The sequence below is a fragment of the Lepidochelys kempii genome, chromosome 11 (genome assembly GCF_965140285.1).
Source record: "Lepidochelys kempii isolate rLepKem1 chromosome 11, rLepKem1.hap1, whole genome shotgun sequence".
NCBI classification, from domain to species: domain Eukaryota; kingdom Metazoa; phylum Chordata; order Testudines; family Cheloniidae; genus Lepidochelys; species Lepidochelys kempii.
The window spans coordinates 9412827-9433005 of NC_136390.1; the positions used below are offsets into that span (position 1 = coordinate 9412827).

General features: G+C 41.2%; 1 protein-coding gene across 1 annotated transcript in view; it reads right to left on the bottom strand.

Moving 5' to 3' along the window:
- Positions 1-20179, bottom strand: part of CLASP1 (cytoplasmic linker associated protein 1) — a 267031-nt gene that overhangs the window by 46942 nt on the left and 199910 nt on the right. Inside the window, exons 26-31 of the mRNA XM_073305074.2 lie at positions 19963-19986; positions 18746-18990; positions 14237-14300; positions 12110-12273; positions 10758-10836; positions 8355-8498 (exon numbers count right to left, since the gene is read on the bottom strand). Of these exons, the coding sequence (XP_073161175.1) occupies positions 8355-8498; positions 10758-10836; positions 12110-12273; positions 14237-14300; positions 18746-18990; positions 19963-19986 (720 nt within the window). The remainder of the gene's footprint in view (positions 1-8354; positions 8499-10757; positions 10837-12109; positions 12274-14236; positions 14301-18745; positions 18991-19962; positions 19987-20179) is intronic.

Consider the following 20179-nt stretch of genomic DNA (forward strand, 5'->3'; position numbering starts at 1 on the left):
ATGGTCCAACTGAAGTTACTGGGAGTTTTATCACGGACATCAAGGCGATCAAGATTTTACTTATTAGCAGGACAGCAGGCAAAGTGTCACGTAAAGCACTGGCCTGTCACCTGGGGGAACTGGTTCTTGTTCAACCTACACAAAAACGTGTTTTAAATGCCAAGGTCAATCTGTTTTTGCATACTTTGCAATTGTTCTTCATGGTGTGGGACAACCCCACATTCTGAACTAAACATCTCTGTCCCATGCAAGCCTTCAATACAAGGCTTCTTTACACGTAAAGTTTACCAGAATGCAGCAGAACTGATGAGTAAGGCTACGTTTTAGTCACGGGTATTTTTAGTAAAAGTCATAGACAGGTCACGAGCAGTAAACAAAAATTCAGAGCCTGTGACCTGTCCCGACTAAAACTTGGGGGGAGGGGCATCTGGGGGCGGCCTGGGGGTGCCACAGGTACTCGGGGTGTGGGGGTGGTTTACTGCCTGGGGGGTGCCACGGGTGCTCGGGGGTTGGCAGGGCTGGGGCAGGTTCCCTACCTGGCTCCTGGGAAGTGCCAACATCCAGCTCCTAACTCCATGGGCTGCCTCCGCTCTGCCCCAAGCCCTGGTTTTGCAGCTCCCATTGGCTGGGAACTGTGGCCAATTGGGGCTGTGGGGGCAGTACCTGCGGGCGGAGGCAGCCTGTGGAACTAGGAGCTGAGGGAGGGGAGTTCCTGTCGCCCTTCTGGGGAGCCCCCCCAGGTAAGCACTGCCCCACACCCCAACCCTGAGCCCTCCACACCCAAACTCCTGCTGCTGGGTGGTGGGGAGGCCGCGACTGGACCAGCAGCCAGGGCTGCTCAAGCTGCTCAGGCGGCTCCCAGGCACACAGCTCCACACAGGCTGCTGCAGAAGTCAGAGAGGTCCTAGAAAGTCACGAAATCCATGACTTCCGTGACAAACACAGAGCCTTACTGAGAGTTATATACCTAGGGTCAAAATGCCTATCTGCAACCAGTGGTGTAACCGCAGAATTGGATCTGACCCTGGAAATTACAGAACAATTCACTTCATTGTACTTAGAATATTTTCCCACATAGGGCCTGATCCTGAAATACAAATTCAATGGGAGATCTGCCTGAGTAAGGACTACATGGTAACTCCCCATGAAATATCAGTAATTACATGCTAATTCATGCTAATGTATTGATAACTGCAATTTACCTACATTAACACTATTTGCATTGCAATTTTGTGTCACTTTTCCTGAATGGTGATAACAACATCTAGATCTTAAATAGCACTTTGTCATCAGTAGCTCTTTACAAAGTGCTTTACAAAGGAGTTCAGAATCATTATTCCCATTTCACAGATGAGAAACTGAGGCACAAAGAGATGTATGACTTGCCCAAGGTCAGGCAGCAGACTAGCAGCAGCCCCCTGTCTTCTGAGGCCCTGTCCAATGTTCCATCTACAACCTCACACTGCTTCTGAATAGTATCACCCAAGCAATGAACTTTAGTGAAACTGACAGTAATTTACATGCTTACATTACAGCTATAGTTTGCCCTCAGATACCCACGCACAATTCCATTGCATCTGAGAACAAAATCTGATCCATGTACCACAAAACCTGCTTTACACAGAGAGCATGATCTGTGATGCGGAGGATAGTTTTTGTTCTGCACACACTAAATTGCCTTTCACCCCTTTTTCGTATGGTTTCTAGCAAGTTACTCCTAGCTCATATGCAGCAGAGTAAATACTCTCTTGTGTTAACAGTCTTTAAAAGCAGGGGAAATATTTACCCCTTAACACTCTGGATATCATTGCAGTTCCCCCTGTTTTAAAAATTAAGCTTAACATGCACAATTTACTGACATAGTCAATAGTTTTTCATTGTGAACTGAACGTACGTTTATTTCCATTTCACTGTGAGGTGGAATCATGACATTACATAAATACTAATTGGTGTTAACTACTCATTTCTTTAAAGTAGATCACAGCTATTTAAAGCTACAGTGGGTCATAAGTTTAGGTATAGGTATTACCTATGCACAAGTATAAACTGCCTCGGGAGACACAGCAGAACGTTTGGAATATCGGTATAGAAGGTACAGCTTGCGCAGGAAGGACAGGCAGGGAAAAATGGAAGGACTTGTTGCCTCGTATATAAAAGGTGTATACACTTGCATTGAGATTGAGGTGGAAATAGGAGACAGACTTGTTGAGTAAGTAAGTAAAGTATAAAAGGGGTAAAAAACCAAGGGTGATGTCATGGTAGGGATCTATTATAGACTATCTAACCAGGAAGAAGAGGATGCGGCTTTTATTTAATAATTAACAAAATCATCCAAAGCACAGGACTTGGTGATGATGGGGGTCTTCAACTCCCCAGACATCTGTTGGGAAAATAAGAAAGCTGGGCACAAACTATCCAATAAGTTCTTGGAATGTATTGGAGAAAATTGTTTATTTCAGAAGGTGGAGAAAGTCACTCGGGAGAGGCTGTTCTAGATTTAATTTTGGCAAATAGTGAGAAACTGGTTGAGAATTTGAAAGTGGAAGGCAGCTCGGGTGAAAGTGATCATGAAATGATAGAGCTCATGATTCTAAGGAATGGTAGGTGGGAAAACAGCATTATAAAGATAATAGAATTCAAGAAGGCAGACTTTAGCAAACTCAGGGAGTTGGTAAACAAGTCTAAGGGAAAACAGTTCAAGAGATTTGGCAGTTTTTCAAGGAGACATTATTAAGGGCACAAGAGCAAACTATCCCACTGTGTAGGAAAGGTAGGACGTATGGCAAGAGACCAGCAGGGTTTAGTCAGGAGATCTACAGTGATCTGAAACTCAAAAAAAGAGTCCTACAAGAAGTAGAAGTTAGGTCAAATTACAAAGGATGAATATAAACAAATAACACAAGTACCTAGGGACAAAATTAGAAAGACCAAGGCACAAAACGAGATTAAGCTAGCTAGAGACACAGAGAGTAACAAGAAAACATTCTACAAACACATTAGAGGAACAAGGGAGACCAAGGACAGGGTAGGCCCATAACTCAATGGGGTGGGAAAGATAACAACAGAACATATGGAAATGGGAAAAGTATTGAATGCCTCTTTTGTTTCAGTTTTCACCAAAAAAGGTTAGTAGCGATTGGACATCTAACATAGTGAATGCCAGTGAAAATGAGGTAGGCTCTGAGGCTAAAATAGGGAAAGAACAAGTTAAAAATTACTTAGACAAGTTAGATGTTTTCAAGTCACCAGGGCCTGATGAAATACACCCTAGAATACTCAAGGAGCTCACTGAGGAGATGTCTGAGCCATTAGTGATTATCTTCAAAACTCATGCAATACGGGAGAGATTCCAGAGGACTGGAAGAGGGCAGATACAGTGCTAATCTTTTAAAGGGGGAATAAGGGCAACCCGGGGAATTACAGATCAGCCACCTTAACTTCAATACCCAGAAAGATAATGGAGCAAATAATTAAGCAAACACCTAGAAGATAATAAGGTGATACAAAAGTCAGCATGGATTTGTCAAGAACAAATCACGTCAAACCAACCTAACAGCTTTATGGATGGGGGGAAGTGGTAGATGTGGTATATCTTGACTTTAATAAGGCTTTTGATACAAACTAGGGAAATAGAACCTAGGTGGACTACTATAAGGTGGGTGCATAACTGGTTGGAAAATCATTCCTAGAGAGAAAAGGAGTACTTGTGGCACCTTAGAGACTAACAAATTTATTTGATCATAAGCTTTCGTGAGCTATAGCTCACTTCATCAGATGCATGACGTAGCTCACGAAAACTTATGCTCAAATAAATTTGTTAGTCTCTAAGGTGCCACAAGTCCTCCTTTTCTTTTTGCGGATACAGACTAACACGGCTGCTATTCTGAAACCATTCCCAGAGAGTAATCATCAGTGGTTCACAGTCAAACTTGAAGGGCATATCGAATGGCATCCCGCAGAAATCAGTCTTGAGTCCAGTTCTGTTCAATATCTTGATAAATGATTTAGATAATGGCATAGAGAGTACATTGATAAGTATAGGTTTCAGAGTAACAGCCGTGTTAGTCTGTATTCGCAAAAAGAAAAGGAGTACTTGTGGCACCTTAGAGACTAACCAATTTATTTGAGCATAAGCTTTCGTGAGCTACAGTAGCTCACGAAAGCTTATGCTCAAATAAATTGGTTAGTCTCTAAGGTGCCACAAGTACTCCTTTTCTACTTATAAGTGTGCAGATGATGACAAGCAGGGAGGGGAGGGGGGTTGCAAGTGCTTTGGAGGGTAGGTTTAAAATTCAAAATGATTTGGACAAACTGAGAAATGGTCTGAAGTAAACAGGATTAAATTCAATAAGAACAAACGTGAAGTACTCCACTTAGGATAGAACCCATCAGTTGCACACATACAAAATGGGAAATGACTGCCAGGGAAGGAGTAGTGCAGACAGAGATGTGCCAGGGAAGGAGTAGTGCAGACAGAGATGTGGAGACAGTGGATCACAAGCTAAATATGAGTCAACAGTATAACACTATTGCAAAAAAAAGCAAACATCATTCTGGGATGTATCAGCAGGATTGTTGTAAGCAAGACACGAGAAGTAATTCTTCCACTCTACTCCACGCTGATTAGGTCTCAACTGGAGTATTGTGTCCAGTTCTGGGAGCCACATTTCAGGAAAGATGTGGACAAATTGGAGAAAATCCAAAGAAGAGCAAAAAAAAAATGATTAAAGGTCTAGAAAACGTGACATGAAGGCTTCTTCAATTATTATCAATAATAATTATTTCTGTTACACCAGTCAGGGCCCCACTGTGTCAGGCACTATACAATATACAGGAGACATCCCTGCCCAATAGCACGTACGGTTTGAGGTCCTGTCTACATTGGGAGTTTTGTACCAGTGTAGCTACCATGATGTAGTTGCACCAGTATAAACCCCTAGTGTACAAGCACAGCATCACTGTAATGCGTGACTTGTCCATGGGGAGCAAAAGTTGTTCCCATTACATGGGCTGTGTGAAGTGAGCTGATGGTATCAGTCCATTTCCTGCTGGACAAATGACCACAACAGTTTATACTAAATTACATCCCTTCTTGGCAGTCTCCAAAGTACAGGCACGTAGTTACTTGGAGACTGAACTCTCCTTGTCACTCTCAAGATGGTCCCCACATTTCTGGTTGCAGAGAAGTTTGCATTTCAGACCTCTGTTCTGTAGCCAGAGAACCTCAGTCTTCAGGGCTGGGCAAGCTGACCCCTTTCACGCACACTAAATTTGCTAAAGGACTCACCTTTTGCTTCAGGCTTTTCCAGAATAAAAATAAATCTTTTTGATGCAAAATTTTGGTATTCTATTCCACATTCTCAACAAAACATGTTGTTAATCTGTGTTCTTCAGAGCAAATTTTGCCTGTTTAAACTGGCCCATGATCATTCAGTTCATTATTGTATTCTGAATTTAACAACTTCACTGACTGCAACCTTGCCAGAGACAAGGGCTGATGATTCTGCATAAACCATTTGCTGCTGCTAATCAGTGTCACATCCAGAGCCTGCAGTTTGCATGGTGTGCCTCCTGACATTAATGGGTTATTTATTTATATATAAAGGCATCAGTCCTGCTGATAAATGAAGGCACGGATTATATGGGCACTCTGCTCATTTTTAGTAACCAAAATTAATATTTTGCTTTAACTGGGTAACCTACAATAAAGCTTTTCAGCCAAGTGTAGTAGCCACATATGGGTTTTAATAAAATAGATTCCATAATCTCAGATCAGCCTCCAAGGCAGTGTGACAATTATTAGAGTATTGTTCAGTTAGAATTAACTTGCAGTTGACATAGATCTCTGCAGTAGATGAAGCTAGGAACAAACACTTACTCCCAGTATATACTGGCTGTATATCTTAACAATACTGGAATCTGACTGTCCTATGCATCCAAATTTTCAGCTGCAGCAGAGAGGCTCCTCTTCAATTTTGCATGCAGCAATGATGACACCTAATGGTGGAAACATTTTTTTCAGCTGTGCAATCCCCAGAGCTTTTGCCTTTCAAGCCATGGTTCTAGTAATTAAACAGAGAGCTACAACTTTACTAAGCTACTAAAGAATTCACTCCAGCACTCCCTCCCTCCCTCTCTCTCTCCTGTCACCAAGCAGTAAATTAATCAGACTGAAATGTTTGGGGTTCAGGTGAAGCCCAGGGAACAAGCATGCTGTTTCACTCTTCATTTAATTCTTTCTGATTTAAAATGGATATGTGCATTCTAAGTTGCTTTGGATCTTGTCTGTGGTTTAAAGTTGTCATAGCTGCTATTCAGAGCAGGGACTGTCCTGCTGAAGCGAAGTGTCAACTTGCACTACTAAGAATAATCCCTGAGGGAGTGCTTCTAAAGAGTGCACAAAAAAAGTTTCTCTAGATTTCACTGGCTTGTACTAGAATGTGTATAACATGGAGGTGAAAACTTCCTTTGGAGATTCCTGACTGCTATTTGTGAGCTCTGGTGCATTTGCAGAACTGTTGATACTCAAAGAAGATTTTCAGGACCATATTAAGGCATACACCGTTAAGTAATACACCCTCATTTACAGACAGAATTTGCTTACTTACAAGCAAATACTCCCTTTTTACTGGAGTTATAAAATGCTAAAATATGATGTTGGCATTAATACAATAAATGAAATATTTAAACAATTAAAGGCTCTGCACATTTTAATATTTAGGCGAAATTTCTGGTATCTTTTTGTTCATCTGTGTCTTTCTAGGAACCTAGATCTTAGATTAAGGGTCCATTGTGATGAACTGCTGAACACCCACAAACTTCCATTCCATTAATTTGCAAACTGGATACAATTAACTTAGGCTTCAATAGAGACTGGGAGTGGATGGGTCATTACACAAAGTAAACCTATTTCCCCTTGTTTATTCCTCCCCCCACCATTCCTCAGACGTTCTTATCAACTGCTGGAAATGGCCCACCTTGATTATCTCTACAAAAGGTTCCTCCCCTCTCCCCCTCTCTCCTGCTGGTAATAGCTCACCTTAAGTGATCACTCTTGTTACAGTGTGTATGGTAACACTCATTGTTCCATGTTCTCTATGTATATAAATCTCCCCAATGTATTTTCCACTGAATGCATCCAATGAAGTGAGCTGTAGCTCATGAAAGCTTATGCTCAAATAAATTTGTTAGTCTCTAAGGTGCCACTAGTACTCCTTTTCTTTTTGCGAAACTTCCACTGGGTTTGTCTTAACTAGGAAAAATGTCTTGAGTTTCAGCTGTGTTTTGCCAACACATTAGCTAAACCCAACCTAAACTTGACCTTTTTCCTAGTGCAGATTCAGGGTGACACTGTTAGCTCAATTTTAGCTTGTCTGTTATCATGCATCTATGCTAGGAAAAGCATCAATTTAGCTCATGTTAGCTAAGCCTGACCTACATGTGACAGCTTTTCCTAGACAAGACATGCCAACCAACTTTAATAGGAGTCGAAGGTACTTAGCGCCTTATTGACATTTTTAAATACCATATCTCAGAGATAATATCAGATTTCATTTGGAGCACATAGTGTACAGAGAACTTGATCTTTAGCTAAATGACCCCCCGCCCAAAATTACTTCTCATGTGTCACCAACTGCTTACCAAAATACACACTTGGTCAGTCTACTTTCTCTTTACATTGTAATAGTGAGTACTTTAATCATTCACCTGCATGAAAATTGACTGGAAGAAAATACAGACAAAGATATTTCAAGAACACCTTAGAACAGCCATACTGAGTCAGACCAATGGTCCATCTAGCTTAATATCCTGTCTCTGACAGTGGACAGTGCCAGATGCTTCTGAGGGAATTAACAGAAGAGGGTAATTTTGAGTGATCCATCCCCTGCAGTCCAGTCCCAGCTTCCAGCAGCTGGAGGTGTAGGGCTATCCAGAGCATGGGGTTACATCCCTGACCAGCTTGGTTAATAGCCATTGATGGACCTATCTTCCATGAAGTTATTTAATTCTTTTTTTGAACCCAGTAACTTTTGGCCTTCACAACATCCCATGGCAATGAGCTGCACACATTCACTGTACTTCCTTTTATTTCTTTTAAACTTATGTATTGAATAAACCCAAATTGTCAAAGGTTTAGTTTTATCTCAATGGTTACACTGTAGAAACAAAGCTAATTTTACACTTTGAAAATGTTTTAATTAACGTTAAGAAATAGATACAGGGGAAGGAAAACAAACAAACAAAAACCCTTACAAATCGCCTAACCATGCAATTTTTGGTTGTCTTCAGACTTAGTTTAATTGCCCTTAGGCAAGGTAACAGTCCCTCTTGCAATAACAATCATTCTAACCTACCTTTCTTACATCTGAGCTCTTTGGTTCTGTTGTCCAAGTTATGATTCTAGACACAGCAAGTCTGGTCTCACTGGAGTTCACAAAGTCTGTTGGGTCCATCTGTCTTGCCAGGGACTCAATGTACTTCAGAATTGCAACTTTTACCTAAGAAATGTAAAAGGAGATTGTCATCCTTTGTTGGTGAGATGATGGAAAGTGGACATCTCTCAAAACTATCCTGTGCCAAATAAAACTTGTAAGCTCATCTCTGCTCTATAATGACCCATAATGAAAAAGAAATATGAATTGGACAATCTTACAGCTCATTGGACAGGTCTAGACCACCATCCTGCACGTAAATGACTAATGGAGACAGAGTACCCTTCTGAAAATCTGTTAGAAAGATATACATAGTTTTATGGAAAACTCCTATAGAATTTAATAGGGGCTAAACTATAGGGTTTTACAGAAATTACTCTAAAAACCTACAGAATTTAATAGACGATCTATAAAATTCTGTAAATAGAATACAATTAAATTGTATAGGATTGTGCAAGACACCAACAGGAAAGTTATAATTTTCTCACAAATTAGATAGGATTTTTACAAGAGGCTATGAGCTGGTAAAAAGTAAAAATTATTTCTTCACCTATTCCATAAAATGTATTTGCATGTCATATTTCAGAAACAAAAGGAACCTTCCACCCATACTGACTGCTTGAGAGAATGCAGCCTAGCAGTCGCATGTACAGGGTAGCATTGTCCGTCTGGGCAAAAACTTTGGACTCTTGCCTTAATTAAGACTTTTTTAAATGCCCACGGTTGGGTTTCCACTAGGCCCTGAATTCCCACTTATGGCAACAGTGTTCTCCCTCCCTTTCATAAGACACCTTATGCACTACTGCATGCAAAACAAAGAATACATGATTCCTGGAGTTTCTGAAGTTCATTCACCTTTGAAGTAGCCACCTTGCACAGAACTCTCTACACACACCCAAACATATTCCTTTGACGGAATGTAGTATCTCAGATAACAAAACAAATCTCAGTCTAATGTTTCTCCTCCAGACCATATTACCTCTGTCCCAAAGAGACCCATTTATATCATGGTTGGAATTAACAAGATTCATCTGCCACGAAGAGAGTAAACCTGCATTCCTATGAAAGCTCCTAGAACCTGCCACTTTCCTTCAGTTTTGGGACCTTAATAACTTGACAATGTCCCTGCATAAATTCTTTGAAGCACTTAAGTGATTTAGGAGAATAGATCCCATTTTTCAAAATGACCTAGGCATTTAGGAAACCGAAGCACCATTGATTTCCAAGTGAGATTTTCAAAAACAGCTTGATTTCAGTGGGAATTCGGCCCCACAGCTCATTTGAAAACCTCCACTAGGTGTAGGGTTGCCAACTGTCTAATTGCAGAAACCCAAACACCCTTGCCACACCCCTACCCTCACTGAAGCCACGCCTCTGCCCCACCCTGCTCACTCCATTCACTGCCCATTCTCCCCCCCACCCTCACTCACTTTCACAGGGCTGGGGCAGGGGGTTGGGGCTGAGGGGTCCAGAGTTGGGAGGGGGCTCTGGGCTGAGTCTGGGGCAGGGGGTTGGGGTGCAGGAGGGTGTGCAGGGTGTGGGCTTTGGGAGGGAGTTTGGGTGTGGGAACAGACTTAGGACTGGGGCAGGGGGTTGGTGTGCGGGAGGAGGTGAGGGATGCGGGCTCTGGCCAGGCGGCTCCCAGAAGCGACTGGCATGTCCAGATCCTAGGCTCAGGGGTGGCCAGGCGGCTCTGCACACTGCCCCTGCCTGCAGGCACCGCCCCCGCAGCTCCCAGCCAATGGGAGCTGCAGAGTTGGTGCTCAAGGCGAGGGCAACATGCAGACACCCCCTGGCTGCCCCTGTGCCTAGGAGCCAGAGAGATGTGCTAGTTGCTTCCCGGGGCCGTGCGGAGCCAGGGGCAGGTAGGGAGCCTGACTTTTCCCCGCTGCACCGACTGGATTTTTAGCGGCCTATTAAAATCTCTCAGATTGGTTTCAGTAGCCATCGGAAGATCAATTCCAATTCCAGGAGATTCCTGGCCAATCCGGGAAGGTTGGCAACTCTAACTAGGTGCCTATCTACATCTTTAGGTGCCTAACTACCTTACAGAATCTGGCCCTTCTGCACTTAGGGTAAGTCAGTTTTGAAAATGGAACTTAGACATTTTTGAAAATTTTACCAAAAGGTATTAGTACATGTTAATTATTGCAAAATGCATCAAAAATATTGTTTTTTTATAAGTGTCATATTATACATGTGCTTTCAGGTAGTTATTTTTCCTGTGAATATTAGGTACTCAAGTATGATGAAGTGTTTTAAAAAACATCCTGAGATTTAAATGGACCATGTTTATGTCACAATGCAAAGGTTTTCATTGCTTACCTTGAGGTTTGGTGTTTGGGTCTGATCTACAATAAATCTCATCAAAATATTAAACTGCTGATCAAATGGAAAAGAATCTCTATTCAGAGAGGAAATAAAGATTTCCATTATTATTAGAACAAACACATTTTAATACATTTAACTTACAGAAAAAAAACACTAAAAAAAAATCACAGAAATAGCCTTTAAATATTAAAACATTATTCTGTGAAATTCACCTGTGTTTGACCAGCTACCAAGTGGGTTGAATACCACAAATGTAAATGTGTTGAACGAATTATTCATTAACACTGGTGAGATCTGTCAAATCAATATATTCACAGAAAACTACTCAGCCTGCAATATGTAGATCCTTCCTGCTTTTGTTGCCCTGTTCTTCCTTTCCCCACTTTACGTTACTCTTTCATTTTCTTATCTATAGCAGATCATGTTTTATCTTTTCCTGAGTGAGCTTTGATGATTGATTCCTATTTTCTTTCCCTCTCTCATCTCCTTCTTGTCACGTGGATTTTAAAAGCCCTATACAAATTAACCCTTCATGGTGCCACCTCTACCAGAGTGTGAAAATGCGGTACATGTGACATCCTTGGGTAGGCAGCATGCTATAGTGGATTGAATATGCACGCTAGAAGGCAGGAACACCTGAGTTCTTATCCTCACTTTGCTACTGACTTGCTGGATGTTCATGAACAACTCAGAACTTAGTATTTAGGCACTTTTCATTTTCTGAACAAATGACTAGTGTTCATCATCCAAGCTGGGAGAAACAAAAAAGTGCAATCAAACTTTAAATAGGAACACAAGGAAACAAAGCACATTAGATTTCAATGTTCTTTCACTTTTAATAATGTAAAGTGCTAAGAGCAAGGTAAGTATATTCACTTTTTTATTATTATTATTTGTATTGCCGTAGCACGTAGGAGTCCTAGTTATGGGCCAGGAACTCATTATGCTAGGCACTGGACAAACACAGAACAAAAAGATGATTTCTGCCCCTGTTTTAAATATATGACAAATGATTCTGCTTTCCTTTTCATTAATGTAAATCGGAAATAACTCCATTGAAATCAATGGAGTTAAGTAATGTAAAACTAGTGCAGTTCAGAGGAAAATCTGGTCCATTATTTTAACCTGATATTGGGAACTGGAATCTGCTTTGTTATACTGGTGAACATCCAGACTAACTTCACTGGGAGGTTAGTCCACATTGACACAGGGTGAATCTGGTCCACTTCTTGAAACAAGTGTGGGATGCAGTGTTTCTGAAACGTCCATCCATAAAACAAAGCAGGCCTAGGAGGTGCACCACAGGTGATGGATTTAAGCATCCCTAGAACTTTTGCATATTGTACCTTGTTACATCCAGAGCTTTCTGAACTTTTGCCTGCACAGATCCTAGCAAGTCTGCTCCCATTTTCTTAAGTAACTGCGTCAGGAGAACAAAGAGCCAATCTTGCAAGTCGTCCTTATGGATGATGATGAAATCTACCAGGGTTTCTAGAAACATGCTGAAAACCTACAAATAAATGCAAATTTTAAAAAGGGGGAAATTACTTTTTTAATCAGAAATGATCACAAGAGAAAGTCTACAAAAAATCTGGGTTTTAAAATGATTTTGTTATAGACAGTTTTATGAATGGATGTTCTCAGTGAACATGTTAGCACTAGAAATCACTGGCATTAAACATCCAGGATGTGCCGTATTAAAATGTCATACTAAATAGATTAAGGAAGAGGGAATGAATACACTTACTCTCTGTTGTGAGTTCCACCGCAAAGCAGGCCATGCAACAAAACAAACCACTCGTTAGTACACATAGTGAATCAATGCTGACTGCTCTGGTGCAATTTTTCAGTGGATTCACAGATGGCTTATAAAAACTTTTACAACATCTTTCTTTTTTTTTTTTAATCATAGTTTTTTAAATATCATACATCTTGGGCCAAACCCAGTCTCCTTACTCATGCAAGTAGGGCCTTTAAAGCCAACAGGTATACTCAAATGAGTAAGGATAACAGAATTAGGTTTTTTTGTTTGTTTTTTACGTGTATATATGTGTATCCCTTTGTGAATTTATGAAATGAATGTTTTTTTCTCTTCATTCTTTTTCCCCTCCCCAATTCATTGCAATATCTATGGCGCAATCCCACAAACCCCTCCCAAATGCTAAATGTATTGAGCATGGATGAGCCCCTAGTTAGCAGCGACAGGCCAAATTCTGATCTCAGTAGCATTGGTGGAAATCTGGAGTAATTCACCTGTTGTTAAATTTGTGTCATACATAATGAAGTCAAATTGCAATGAAGTCCATAAAGTTACCCAAGATTTACACCACTATAACAGAGAGCAGAATTTGGTCTAGGTTACAATAGTCTAAAACTTTTCACAAATTGCAAATGTTGTTGCAAACATAAATAGTCACCCCTGACCCTAGCAATGCCACATCGGACAGAATTTTAAGAGCCAAAATTTTGAGCTCTTTTGCACGGGAACTGCCAGACAGGAGCAGACCAGTGGCCCATCTAGTCTAGTGTCCTGTCTCTAATGGTGGCCATAACTAGATGCTTCAAAGGAAGGTCTGCAGTAGGCACATATGGAATAACCTCTCCACAAAGGAAGTTTCTGCCTGACCCCCACCAGTTAGTGTTGGTTTACTACATGCTCGGAAGCACTAGGATTTATTAACCTAATTATTTCTTTTAAGCCGTTCTAACATAACTGTGGATATTCTCATCGGGTATATAAATAGCTAACCTTCTGGCCACAACGTATCCCAAATCCCCCAGTGGGGAGATCTGTCCCAAGCAGTATTAACTTTTTCAGAAAAAATGGAGGAGATGATATACACGCCTCTGTTCTCACACCTTCCTGCCCCTGCTTGCATGGACAGAGTACCACAGCATCTGAGAGGGGTTTGTGTGTGTCCTGGAAGGCACTCAAGACCCCGTTAGAGAAGGAGAGATTGGTAGGTCTATGCAAAGGTAGGCCCACTGCTTGGAAGAATGGTGTTACAAAGATGGTGGAGTGCTCATATGATTAACGTTGCTTTAAACGTAAAATTATCAATATAAGGTCACCCTACAGCTTTCATATTGCTGCTTAATACATATAAAACTACCATTCATACTGTACGAAGGCCATGGCCATTTAGGGCTTCATAGTGCCACTTTGCTCCATATCATGCCCACTTACCATAGAAGCAGAAATAAAATCCAGATCCTTCTCTTCCAAGGTCTGGATTCTGCAAGGTGATAAGTGCCTTGAAAGGGGCTGAGCATCCAACTCCCAGCAACTTGCAGGATTGAGGCCCAAAAGCACAGAACCCTACCACTTGAACTAATGGAGGGTCTGTAACATACATGTCATCAGTTCCAGTTCCATCCAGTAGAGGTCACAGGCACAAATACACAATTACCCAGATCATGACAACATAACTGTACACGTTGTAATGAAAGAGAGTAAGCCAAAAATGCATTACCTTGCTGTGAGGGTCAGCAAACATGCGCGTAAAGATCTCACACAGCCGTTTTAACTCCACTCGGCTAAAACACACAACAAAACGTTATGTTAAAGCTAAATCTTTTACTCACAACAGAGTAGACTAGAACTGTCGTTGAAAACTGAAAAAAGATTGAGATCTGATCTTTTAAAATAGACCTGGTTGACCTAACTTATGTCAGCATATAGCTGCCACAGTAATTACATTGTTTATGTGTGCCTACACTTTGCTCTTTTGTGTGGGTGGTGGGCATCATCACCAGGAGCCCTTGTGTATTGTACCTTCAATGGGGGGCATTGTCGGATGGCTCCTAAAAGCCATTAATAGCCAGCATAAGCAAACAGTGAACCAAGACAACAACAAAAAAGTAGACAGTTCTCTGTGGTCAGAATTCTCCTTGGGTCCCTGCTTTGGTAGAGCCAGTTACATAATATTTTTAGTGCTAAAACTCCATCTCAAATGTTGCAAAGAATATTGCCCAAACCCTACAGTCCTTATCTGTTTTCCTTATTCAGGCAAAACTGCCAGCAGAGCCAATGAGTTTTGCCTGATTAAAGAACAAATGAAAACAAATGAATAGGCTGGATGCTGGGTTTTTTTTGACAACGTTATATTGTCCTCTCAAACTAGAGGAAACGGGTGAATGCAGAGTTAATCTTCAGAGAACTCCAGTTCAGGTCAGGATTATAGGCTTCCTTTTCCACAAAAAGGGTTTCGTCCATAGATCTCCAACCATGCAGATAAAACCAAAACAAACCTCAAAGAGTAGGGAAGGGTACACTACTAGTCGATAGTGTGACTTTTTTTAAAGGTAGCTTATTTATAAATAATAGATATTTTCATCCAAATAACCATATTCTAAGCATAAAAACTGATACAAATTTTAAAAGAACATACGACAAAGATGACAGTCTCCTGAGAAGGAAGACTTGGATGCAGAGGAAAGCAGTCCTTGTAACACTGCCAAAGCAAGCTGTCAGCTTAATTCAGTGTGGAGACTGAACTGTCTCCAGAGAAACAAAAAAAAAGCTCCAAGTGACTGTCCTACAACTCTCGCCTGACCTGATGGGGATTGCATCTCCCTCTGAATGAACTCCTTTTTATTTCCCTAATGAAATTTATCTCCAGACAAGGAATAGAGAAGGACGGCTATTCTGAACTTCCCTATTTTCAAGGCACACTGACCTAATGTAACAATATGGGTGCCAAACTAAAACGAACAGCTCAACAATATTTTCTCGAGGGACTTGCTGGCCCCAGCTATATCCAGTAGATCTAATCAGGATGAGCTTATAAAAGAAGGACTTTAGAAAATTGTAAAGAAACCGTTAGGATGGGTAAGTATAATGAAACTCTGATACCACCTTAGACCCCACAACCTTTGCACACACAGAATGCCCACTGAAGATAACGCATGATTAAGGTTGCAGTGACCACTGGAGCACCCCTCTGCACGAGAGCAGCAGCATCTGCTGGAGCACCCCACCCCCACCCATCCTTCCCCAGCACCTAAGATTTAGTTGGGGTATTTTTAGTAGAAGTCACGGACAGGTAACTGGCCGTGACTTTTTGTTTATTGCCAGTGACCTGTCCATGACTTTTACTAAAAACACCAGTGACTAAATCGTAGCCTTACGCATGATCAGTACTCCTTGCTGAATGGGGTTTGAAAAAGGACCCTTAACCAGTAAGTTCAGAAGAGTAAAATACCCTCTCCCTTATTAAACTTGTTATATAAATTAAGATGCAGCAAATCACACTGTGTTTAATTTGAAAAATCTATTCTCTAATAATCTTGGGTACTTGCATCTTGGACTACTGTACCTACTACTGTCCTAGTAACGCCATGTGAACACTTTGGACTATATGTCCAAATTACTCAAGCAGGCATCAGCTGATCAATCTAAGAAGAGCCCTGAACTACCCTGGAGAGGATAAAATTACAAATTAGGAGCAAATATAAACATCAGCAGAACTAGAAATAATGTACAATTTTAAAAATGTAATGTAGGGATTTAAAATTAAGATGATGCAAGCCCTGGTACTGGTCTATAATATATCCAGGATCAGAGCCAAGAAAGTCCTGCTAGCCTAAGGGAACGGTGGAAGTAGTACAGTCTCATACACTGCAAACCACCAGGACTAGGAACAATGATTTCCTGCAAGAGCTACACAACCAGGGAATCTCCATCACTTGGTGTTCCCAGAGCCTCCTCCTTTGGATTCTCACTGACACCATATATGCCCTCACAGATCACATCCCCATACACATAGGTATCAAAATCAAAATTTTATCCAACCTTTACACACACACACGGTGCCAATGGGCTGTCATCAGATCCTCATTAAAAACACACTACGTCCGTGCTTTCTCAGCCAGGGGTATGTGTACCCCTGGGCGTAGGCAGAGGTCTTTCAGGGGGTAATCAACTCATCTAGATCAGTGTTTCTCAACCTGGGTATTATGACCCCAGAGTGGTCACAGGACGGGTTTGGGGGAGTCGTAAGTGCAGGACCGGCGTTACGGGGTGGCAAGCTGAGCAACTGCCTGGGGCTCCACACCACAGCGTGCCCCACAAAGCTAAGTTACAGACTTCAGCCCGGTACAGTAGGGCTCTGGCTTCAGACAAGGCTCAAGTCTCACACTGAAATGTAAGTACAATATTTATATTCCAATCAATTTATTTTAAAATGATAAAGTCAGCAATTTTTCAGTAATAGTGGCTGTGACACTTTTGTATTTTTACATCTGATTTTGTAAGCAAGTAGTTTTTAAATGAGGTGAGACTTGGGGTACACAAGACAAGTCAGACTCCTGAAAGGGGTACTGTAGTCTGGAAAGGTTGAGAACCATTGCATTATGGTATACCAAAAAACTGTGTATATGGGAGAAGCACATTTTAAAACCCTTACGAAATGGCCAAGTTTAAAAAATTTTTACCAGACCATGAAAAGATACATCTGTAACCTTGAGTCTATGCCTCCATATGTAAACTTCCTAACACTTCCTACTGAGGTGCCTCTATACATGTTCAAATAAATGATTGGAAAATCTTTTTCCAACGGTAAAAGCGTATTTTTTCCACCCTCTCTATTATCAGTCAGAACACAGCACTGTTCTCAAACACATTTTTGCTTAAACTGCTAATAAGAACAACAACAACAAAACTTACAAGCAACTGAAAAAGACCCTTAAATGAAACACTTACCCTTCTGCCTAGCTAAGGTTGCGGAATTGTTACCCAGACAATTGCCATTTCTAAATGCACTTAAAACACTTGTTTATAATATTCCAAAGAGCAGATTTTATTTTAAAGGAAACTATTTGTTAACATGTTCTCTGCAAGTCAGCAAGTCCAGAATAAAGCCACATGCAAACAACTTGCTTACAAATACTTTTATCTTAAACGAAATCTCAGTCAGTCCGAACACTTCATATTCTTACAAACGTTCTTCTACCCCATTATAAGCATTGTCTATATGAGGCTCAAATACAATTTCCACTATAACAACTGTAAGCAGGGACAAATACATTTTTCTAACATACGGAACATTCACAGCGCTACTTGACCCCATTTTTAACACAAACACATTGCTTCCTTTCACTGTATGTGGCTAGCATTTGCTTCACTGAAAAGCTGCTATGTAGTTTGTGATCAAATGCACATACATAAGGTATGAAGCTAAACTTCCTGAAATATCTGAGTCACATGTGAAAACTGTAGGTTTCAGAGTAACAGCCGTGTTAGTCTGTATTCGCAAAAAGAAAAGGAGTACTTGTGGCACTTTAGAGACTAACCAATTTATTTGAGCATAAGCTTTCATGAGCTACAGCTCACTTCATGTAGCACACTCTAGTTGTATCAACATTAGCATTTTGGCAGGAATCTCTCAACATTGCGCAGCCACAGATAGCAGCAGTGGGAGTACTCAGGTAGATGGGGACAAGCTGAGAGAAGTGTTCACTGGTAAATGAGCTTGTATCCTGTCTATACTACTGTTCCAACATGGCTACCACCAGGGGAGTGGCAATGGTAGAAGCTCTATTGAAAAATACTAGTGCAGGCCAGGCCTCAAAGGGAATGGCTACACTGCAGCTAGGAGCATGTCTTCCAGCATAGGTAGACAGAGTTACATTAGCTCTGCTCGAGCCAGTGTGTTGAAGATAGCCGTATGGACATTGTGGGAGGTGTGACCTCTTGGGCTAGCCATCCAAGCTCGGGCCCAGAGAGTCAGGTGGGCTTGGACTTTGGCTGCTAACCTGAGCCACCATTCCTCCACAATGTCCACCTCACTTTCTTTAATGCACTACCTTGAGAGAAGCTAGCGTGAGTCTGTCCACCAGGTCGGGGAGGCTTGCTCCCAGAGGCAGTGTAAGGCTTATGAAAGACAACATGTGTCAGCACAATATGAGAGAAAATAGTGAATTCTGACTGCATCACAGCAACGCAACACTAATGGCCACCATTACAAAGCTCGGAAGATCACCTCAGTGTCCTCTGGCTCTTCAATAAATTCTGAAGGCCGATGAGCCCTTCTTTTCTCTCTGACCAGTTGGAACTGGCACAGTGGTTTAGGACTTCAGCCACATCTTCAGTCTGTCGTAGGTAGTGTGGAATGCCTCCATTCCTGGAACCATATGAGCGTTCGGAGCAAGCACTCGATGCGTCGCTATTCGCATCATCATCAGAATACATCCCATACGGCTCATATCTTCTTCTCACTGGCTTTTTCTGGAGGAGGAAAAAAATCCACATTAAGTAAACTGTTTATAGTTATATTAAAGCAGAGGAAAGGATGCTCTACCTGAAGGTAGTTTGAGGTTATTGTTATAGTGGCACAAAGGTGGTAAAATGTCCCGGAGCACCAGCCTGTTTACCTTACTCACTCTAGCAAGAAGAGTCCCACTGATTTTGAAGGGAATACACATGTGACTGATGCTCCAACAAAACACAATAAATGATCCAATAGAAATGTTAGCTAACAATGAAATAATGTGTTGCTTTTAATGAAAATAGTGAACATTTCCCTGGTTAGAGATTGACAATACACTTTTTACTTCAAGCAAAGTCATTAAACATGAAGGTGATTCTGCAAATAAACATTTTGATGATATAATAACGAGAGAGAAAAGAGCTAAAGGACCATTTCTGCTCTGTCATACGTTGGTGTGAATCCACGGTAATTCCACCGCAGTCAGTGAAGTTACTCCAGGTTCATACTGCTTTACAAGAAAGCACAATTTTGGCCCCCTGTGTGGTAATTTGGGCTAGGGTTTTCAAATGCACCTGGGGGGGGGGGGGCTGTCAGACATCCAAATCCCATTCATTCCAATGGCTTTGGGGTGCCTAATTCCCTTATGCACCTTAGAAAATTCTAGCCTTAACACTTAGCAAGAAATATCAGCACAATTTTGACAATGTGCCAAATTTAACCCTATGGAATAAACACTAGAACAAACCTTAACAGGATACGAGTGACTATAAAACATAACAGAAAAGGGCTTAGATGATTGCTACAGAATTCCTCTCTGAGGGCCCAATCCTGCAGTTGTTGTATTTGCAAAGCCAATGAGATTTTTGCTTTCATTAGGACTTCAGGGTTGAGCTGTTATGAATCAGCTCGATTGCAGCATCATGGGGGGTTTTGCAACAGGAAAAAAAAAGGTGGAAAGTAGAAATAAAAAGTCAAGAAAGCACTAGTACCTTGCTCCTGGAGTCTCCTAACAGCTGTAGGCAGGAAAATTTTGAAGGGTGGGAAAAAGCACAGAGAATTATGTCAGAAGCTTATGAGGGATTGTTCTTGCAACAAAAACGTACAGCAAATGCGTCCTAGCAAATTAAAAACACAGTTAAAGCAAAAGAAAAGAAAAATGGATATATAATGTCTGCCTTTACTTTCCTACTGCTGCTCCTATGCCAT